At 34.4% G+C, this 7,985-nt stretch overlaps 2 protein-coding genes across 4 annotated transcripts in view; one reads left to right on the top strand and one right to left on the bottom strand.

Annotated features, from left to right (window-relative positions):
• The first annotated feature begins 12 nt into the window (after positions 1–12).
• LOC105556915 (beta-mannosidase) lies at positions 13–5,033 on the top strand. The gene is made up of 9 exons (XM_012004027.1): positions 13–220; positions 291–439; positions 1,752–1,957; positions 2,046–2,313; positions 2,549–3,275; positions 3,364–3,792; positions 3,994–4,208; positions 4,282–4,485; positions 4,591–5,033. The coding sequence occupies exons 1-9, from the start codon at positions 52–54 to the stop codon at positions 4,891–4,893; spliced, it is 2,670 nt and encodes an 889-aa protein (XP_011859417.1). The 5' UTR covers positions 13–51; the 3' UTR covers positions 4,894–5,033.
• Positions 5,034–5,189: 156 nt separating this feature from the next.
• Positions 5,190–7,985, bottom strand: part of LOC105556914 (transmembrane protein 245) — a 9,224-nt gene continuing 6,428 nt past the window's right edge. For 2 of the 3 annotated variants that reach the window (XM_012004024.1, XM_012004026.1), the window contains exons 3-9: positions 7,454–7,618; positions 7,181–7,379; positions 6,798–6,982; positions 6,627–6,727; positions 6,525–6,542; positions 6,097–6,399; positions 5,190–6,018 (exon numbers count right to left, since the gene is read on the bottom strand). In XM_012004024.1, coding sequence (XP_011859414.1) covers positions 5,811–6,018; positions 6,097–6,399; positions 6,525–6,542; positions 6,627–6,727; positions 6,798–6,982; positions 7,181–7,379; positions 7,454–7,618 — 1,179 coding nt within the window. In that variant the 3' untranslated portion in view covers positions 5,190–5,810. The remainder of the gene's footprint in view (positions 6,019–6,096; positions 6,400–6,524; positions 6,543–6,626; positions 6,728–6,797; positions 6,983–7,180; positions 7,380–7,453; positions 7,619–7,985) is intronic. The other variant, XM_012004025.1, reaches the window with a different exon arrangement.

Below are 7,985 nucleotides of genomic sequence, written 5' to 3'. Positions count from 1 at the left end.
ACCCTGTATAATCTTCTCCATATCTGGTGGCTTGTTTATCATTAATGTAAAATGATCCAACTATTACTCGTAGATGTCAATTTCACCGCGACTGTTCCCGGCGGAATTTATACGGATTTACAGAAGAATAATATAATAGAGAGCAATCTGCATGGAAGAAACGATGTCAATAATCGTTGGGTCGGAAATCAGTCCGTAATTTATACTAAAAATTTTAACGGTAAATTAATCAAAACATGTGAGATGACATTAGAATTTAAACTTATGGATTCTAACCATATTATTTTCAGTGAGCGATAATTTTCTAAAGGCTCGCAAGATAGTCTTGATTTTTCACGGACTCGATACGTTTGCCAATATTTCATTGAACAATCATGCGATTGGAGAGGCTTTAAATATGTTTGTGCGATATATTTTTGATGTGACAGACTTCATCAAGGTAATCAAAGAGATCAAAAGAACCGTACAAACCCAGATAGCACATGGACGTCCATAGGATGTCCGATGGACGGCCGCATCTGGATATTTGGACGTCCATAGTACGTCCACTTAAGGTCCATCGGATGTCTAAAATGCACTACTTTGGACATCCCTAGGACGTCCAAAATACATCCAACTTTGGATCTATTTTGGACCTGTTTTGGACCTATAACGGACGTGTTTTTGATAATTAATTATGTACCTATATTTTGGACAGGATTTTTAATAATTAAATATTAATTAAACAATTTACTGTGTTTCCCTGACTTTTCCAGGTTTTCTAGACTTTTTCTAGCTTTTTAATTTTTAGTAGTTTTTAGCGAGGTAGATTTACAAAACTCAACAGAAATTGACAATGTAATTTGTTAAATTGATCTACAAAAATTAAATTGTTACTTATTGTTAATCTTTGTAAGTGTTAAAGCATGTACTCCCCGTTTATGAATATTTTACAGTTCTTTTTATTAAAAAAATTTTTATAGCCGAGTACAATTTATATGCCAATATACAATTTTTTATTCACAATCAAAGAAAGAGGAAAGGAAAAAGGGCAAAAAACCAACGATATTTAGAGAGAGAGAGAGAGAGAGAGAATATAACTTTTTAAAATTATATTTTATTGTACATTTAATTCATATTATTTAATATTTATTTTACATTGTCTATGTTTATTGTTTTCTATGGTTTTATTGTACAACGAATATTTAACTATTAAATGTGAAAAACTGTTTTATTCATTAATGTATTTTATTATAATATTAATATAGTAATTAATGTTAAATAAATGTGAAACCTAAAATAAAAAACAAATGTATAAAATCTTTTTTACATATATGTTGCAAATGACTAATCAATATGAAATAAATATAAAATAAATGTAAAATAAAATAAAACAAACATTTTTAAACAGTTTATTCAACATATGGATTTTAAACGTAAAATGAACGTTTTTTAAATGTTTAATAAAAGTTTTTTAATGAACGTTTTTTCGCAATGAAAATTTGCAAATGTATTTAAATATGATAAAATAAATATATCTAAAGATGATAAAATTAAAGCCCAAACGTGGACAAAAATTGGATGTCCATAAGATGTCCCGAAAAGGATATCTCCTCAAGGTACAACAACGGACGTCCGTTAAATGTCCATTTCACGTCCACGCATGTTCAGACGTAAATTGGACTTAAACTGGAAGTCCATAGGACATCCAGTGCTATCTGGGTAAATATACTCGTTGATGATATAATAATTATTTTATCCGTAATATACAGGAAGGACAAAATGTATTGAAAGTCACATTTCGCTCGGCTGTTAAAGCAGCTGAAGATTTATACAATGAGCAAAGAAAAAACTACATTGTACCACCAGTGTGCGTACCTAAGCAGTACAACGGACAATGTCATGTAAATCATATTCGTAAGATGCAGGCAAGTTTCTCGTGGGATTGGGGACCTGCTTTCCCCTCTGTTGGCATTTGGTAATAAACACTCGATTATCTTATAGTATATTTTGTTTTCCTCACCGTATGCATTTTTACTGGTATAAATGCGAGAACAAATTTACAGGAGAAACGTTGAATTGATTCCCGTAAATGATATATTGATTAATGACATTACGACTGATATACACAAAGAAAATGATGCCTGGAACATCGTCATTACGATATTTCTAGAGGCAACGCAGAGCGAGGATGAAAGATTCACGGAAATCGGTTGTCATGTAGCGTCGATATTGCATATTTCACAAAGCAAACTCATCAGCAACACTAGCGAGGTTGTACTTGATGCAAGTGGCAAGTACATAAATGTTAACATTTTGCTCATCGTGCCTGTGGTAAGTTTTAACGATTATAGTCATTAATATTGCAATATTTATGAAAGAATCAATCCATTGTGTTTTATACATTAAATAATCGTTTAAAAGTATCCGGTTTTTATTAAAGGAATTATTTGTACAATATCTTCTTTCCTATCTTTATTTCACAAGTTTTGTTTTGCAAGTGCAAGTTTGCGTTTGCAAAACAAAATTTTAACTCTAATAGCCTAATGATTCTTTTCATTCTTATCAGGATGCCGTTGAAAACTGGTGGCCGAATGGTTACGGCAAGCAACACTTGTACTATTTAACTACCACCGTGACAACTGCGAACGATGTACTATACAAGCGGATTCGTATAGGCTTCAGAACGGTGGAGCTGGTGGAGGAACCTCTGAAGAAAGGATTGAGCTTTTACTTTCGCATAAACGGCGTACCGATTTTCGCCAAAGGTAGCAACTTTATTCCGGCCAGTGTCTTCCCCGAGCTAGGCGCGCAAGAGGACACCATCAGGAACTTGTTGTTATCCGTCAAAGAGACACATATGAATATGCTAAGAGTATGGGGTGGTGGTGTCTACGAGTCGAAATTATTTTATGACCTAGCCGACGAATATGGGATCATGATTTGGCAAGACTTTATGTTTGCGTGTGCTATGTATCCCACGAGTGACTCATTCCTGAGAAGCGTGAAGGAAGAAGTATCGCAAAACGTGATACGTTTGAAGAACCATCCAAGTGTCGTGCTTTGGGCTGGTAATAACGAGAATGAGGCAGCGCTTCATGGAAATTGGTACGGAACTGGTTCTGCTCAGGTCTACAGAGAAGATTATGTGAAACTTTACGTGAATCTAGTAAAGGTGGAAGTGGAGAAACTGGATCCTACAAGGCCATTTGTCGTGTCTAGTCCAGGCAATGGGGCATACGAAGAAACGTACAATTATACTGGAGTAAATCCTTACTCAAATCTCTATGGCGATGGTAATATACAAATATGTTTCTTTTTAGATAACAGTTTAAAATGAGACTTGATTAAATGTGTTAACGCTGAATGTTGGTTGCTTTTTAGTTCACTATTACAACTACATTAGAAATGGATGGGATATCACTCAGTATCCTCGAACGAGATTTTGCTCCGAATATGGATTTCAATCTTGGCCGTCGATGTACACGATAGTAACTGCTATAGAAAGCGCGAAAGATCTTCATGTCAGCAGTGATTTCGTGAAACACAGGCAACATCAGCCACTCGGCAACCAATATATGCTGCTGTTGATCTTACATAATTTTGCTGTACCACAGAGTAACGATAGCATCCGAGATTTCGCGAATTACGTATATCTCAGTCAAGTTAATCAAGCTGTTTCTATAAGGATACAAACGGAAGCGTACAGACAAGCTAAGTCGGAGGTGAATTCCATAGGTGAGGGTATGACAATGGGAGCTCTCTATTGGCAGCTGAATGATGTTTGGCAAGCTCCTTCGTGGTCTTCCATAGGTAATCGAAGACATTATAGTATCTTGCAAGCTGCAACTAGAAAGTCGTGGCGAGTCGAGTCTATGTATATAAAAACTTTTCCAAGGTTTTTGAACCGATTAATCCATCCAGAAAAATGTTAATATGAAGATGTTGTATTAATCATTCTAGTTACAAGGTATAGCTATTCTGTCGTTTGCACATCATGTGTTATATTTACAGATATTGAAGGTCGCTGGAAAATGCTGCATTATTATGCCAAGGACTTTTTTGCGCCCATTATCGTTACGCCACATTTGTCCACCTCCAACGAGCTGTCAATATACGTAGTATCCGATCGAATGTACAGCTTAACAAACTGTACAGTAAAACTTCATATTTATAAATGGGAATCCATGAAACATATATTCGAATTATCGTTCAATAATATCATAATAGTAAGTACGATAAACTAGGGATATACGTATACATACATATAATCCGTGTGTATAAATATTCGTTATTCTTCAGCAATCTAACAAAGCCATGAAAGTTACGTCCTTTTGGTTAGACGAGTTTCTGCTTCAAATGGGATGTGGATCATTGGAATCTGCTAAGAGATCCTGTATAGTCACTTTATCTCTCATGGATAAATCTGGATCCCTAATCGCGCCAGTTAATTATGTATATCCCGATGCATTAAAAAATGTAGATAAACCAATTGCCAATGTCACTGTAAGTGAATAAAAAAGTATCACATAAAAGCCCAATATATGTATACTGCAGACATTGTCAAATACTATCAGAGAAATATTGACAAGTAAATATTTTTTATTTCAGATGAAGATTGAAGATAACCATTTACCTGGGAAACTTTCCAATTATGCAGATTTCAAAATTGTGTTGTCGACGAATAATATAGCGTTATTTGTATGGTTGGAAGTAGGCAATATACGTGGTCGGTTCTCGGAAAATGGTTTCCACATGTTTGTAAACGAGAAGGAAATTATTTTCCATGCGCACGAAGCAACCACAGTTGAATTGTTGCGGAGTAATATAAAACTAACGCATCTATCGAATGTTTATAATACACATGGCAATTTTGATAGTGATCACTTTGTTAAAAAGACAGATTTAGATTGATAAAAAATTTCGTAAAACTTCCTTGTATAATTACATGGGTCAAAAATTACTATAAAAATTGTACGTGCAATGCCTTTGTGACAAATGCTACGTGTATCCACTTTTGCGAATAAATAAACTTTATTTATTCATGCTCCATATTTTCAAACTCTCCTTGACAGAAAGTAAGTATCATAGTGTAAATAAATCTCGAATCCAATAAGAATAATAAGCATAATTACGGTTGCACCGACTATCGTGGACATTAGACTAGACATTGCGTTTTATTTCAACACTATAATTTAGGACATAATACGTACATTAAATGTTAAGAAAATTTATTACCATATCATTGGTTACACATTTAACATGAGAAATATAAACATAAGTATTAAATCTTGAAGTTAGTATCACAATAGGCATATACATATATTTTTAACGTGTTTTTCTTGTTTACACTTAAATCAATACAATAAAAAAACACGTACTTGAAGTGTAATACATTAAATGAAAATTATATCGTGTATATGTATAAATTATACTATAGCACTGTAAATATTGTTGCAAATCTGGTATTTGTGAAATTCCTGATATAAGGACGATGGAAGACAGAAAATTTATTATTTAAAATGAGATTCGTAAAAGAGAATTGTATTAATGCGCGTATAAATAAAAAAATAACTTATTTTTATTATTCACGTACAATATAAATATCTGTAATTCTAATAAGCGTAAGCTGAGACTCTTCTGTTAGTTCTCTTATCACATAAAAGTATATAAAACACAACTTTCGTATCTGTTTTCATGCTGTATGTCTGGTACCAGCCATCATACAACGCTTTCGTATCAAACTTTTAATCTGTAATAAAAGCTGGAGCCAAACCCGCTGCTCGCAATATTGTTAAGCAGAGATATCGATTGTTATTAAAACCGTAATGTTATTTTGACTCGTATTCAGATGTTCTTCCATGGTTGGGATACGTTGGCAATACAACTTCGTCCTCAGGCGAGTGCAGATAACGTCGGCTTAAATTGATGACAACCATAATACAACACAGGAGCAAAGGACCAAAAATTGCCCCTTCCACACCTAAACAAAAGATTCCACCCGCTATCGATAGACCCGTCAGGTAAGGGTGTCCACCACTGAAATAAATGGAATACTTGCAGAGACGACGCGTGATTAAAGATGTATACTAAAACATAATACAAAACGAGTTTTACCCTTTAATCTCCTTGTAAAATTCCGTCACTACTATGCTACACGGGAGGAAATGGAAGAGAAAAAAGGTGATAGCAATCATCGATCCACGGGTAAACCAGAGTTCGATGGCGGCCGGAATGCTGGCAAAGTATGCATCTAAGAAAGGAACTGCCCCCAACATGGTTGCGAGGGTCGATGGTAAATAGACAATCTTCACTTGAAATAAATTATGTATAAACCATGTCCACATGCCGAAGAAGGAGGCGAGTTTAAAAGTGGCAGCAAACACCCCGATCACTGCTTCTTGCAACGCTACAGCAAATCTGAATAAAAATTAATTGTTTCTGAATGTTTTCGTCGCATGCAATCATATATTTTATGATGCTAAATAAACTCAAGTATATGTATTATATATTAACTTGGTTACGTTATGCAAAGATTAACTTACCCCTCTACATGCAGCGTGCTTGTTAAAAAAATATTTTTATTAAATATAAAATATTAGAAGAAAGGAAAAGAATAAGTCAAATTTCAAATGGCAGGCAGTTACCTGTGGCAACTAATAGGACTAAACATTGTTGTCAATTCAATGGGTTTATAAGTTTTGCCGCTAGAACTGAGCAAGTAAAATAAAGTTGTAAAGAACACCACCTGAAATATAAAATTATTATAACTCGTGCCTTTTCTTTTTTTTTACTGAGGACATTTTGCAGAAACATACTGTGCTGAGTACAAAATTAAGTACTGCCGATCCACTCATGAGTATGATATAGAATAACTCCGTGAAAACTGTCAATATGACAGACATGTTGCCTTTAACAATGCCCCAGAGAGAGTCTAGCACCGACATTAAAATGCCAATGTTCTCTTTGGCAAAATTCTGTATACTAGTCATATTGAATAATTCTAAAAAAGAGAAAGAAAAGCGATAGCATTCCATTATTGTATTGTATACAAAGCAGTCCTTATTATAATAGAACCAACATACTTTTGTGTATGATTGATATTTTATAATTTTTTCAAATTGACAGAAAAGAAAATCAAGGGCACAATGTATAACGAATAAAGCTAAATTTCAGAATTTTCTCAAGGCAACATATTTACGTAAGGGCGTTTTTCCAAAGCTTTCTTTGAAGCTCTCCCAAGCGGTGTACGCAGACATGACATCCACAGTAGGACCTACAAGATCGGGATCCGTACTCGACATCATCCATGCTTGATAGAGACGATCCCAGAGTTCCAAGACTTTCTTCTCCATCTGCTCCGCTTTCGCTGGTTCGAGATCTTTCACGAGACCTCGAATCTAAATTAATCAAGATAAGCAAACTTGATTCGTTCGCAAGCGCAAAGTGGAGAAATGATCAAAGTAAATCTTACACCATCCGATATAGCGCTTCGTCCATACGTATAGGCGTTATCCAAAACACTGTTAACGGACTCTTCCCACTTTTCTGGTACCCAGTCGATATCAGGATTGTTCATCAAGGTGGAATTCAATATCTCACCCGTTACTTGAACAAGATGTAAGCCTTCCGCGTAGATCTGAAACAGATAGGTGGGACCAATTATAAAATCAACTACAGAATATTGTACTGTAATTTTGAAAGTTCTAAAGTAATCTGAAAATTTATTATACAATCAAGTTAACAAAAGTTAAGACAATATTGTATAACAGCATATTCTTGAGAAGTCAAGTCAAAGAGTCCTGTATCACTTTTGTCATTGAGATATCGTAAGTCAAATATTGAAAAAGCTACAAAGTTTTCCTTAAGGATGTATCGGACCTATCTTCAAAATAGTATAAAGTCGCTAACAATTTGTGAAATTGTTCTTTTAGTCTTCCTAATTTATTGCAGAAAAGTAAAAATGCATCCACTAAACGGTTGCTAAGATATAACTATTTTAATTT

Source organism: Vollenhovia emeryi, unplaced genomic scaffold, assembly GCF_000949405.1.
Source record: "Vollenhovia emeryi isolate VEMERY1.0 unplaced genomic scaffold, V.emery_V1.0 DF939710.1, whole genome shotgun sequence".
Taxonomy (NCBI): Eukaryota; Metazoa; Arthropoda; class Insecta; order Hymenoptera; family Formicidae; genus Vollenhovia; species Vollenhovia emeryi.
The sequence above is the reverse complement of the archived record's forward strand: the minus strand, read 5'-3'. Positions and strand labels throughout refer to the sequence as shown.

Bases quoted from the DNA above. Each gene is read 5' to 3' on its own strand.
- LOC105556915 (XM_012004027.1), top strand. From the start codon at position 52: ATGATCCAACTATTACTCGTAGATGTCAATTTCACCGCGACTGTTCCC. The intron at 1,958-2,045 runs GTAATAAACACT...ACAAATTTACAG, and splicing joins TTCCCCTCTGTTGGCATTTG to GAGAAACGTTGAATTGATTC. The intron at 3,793-3,993 runs GTAATCGAAGAC...TTATATTTACAG, and splicing joins TCCTTCGTGGTCTTCCATAG to ATATTGAAGGTCGCTGGAAA.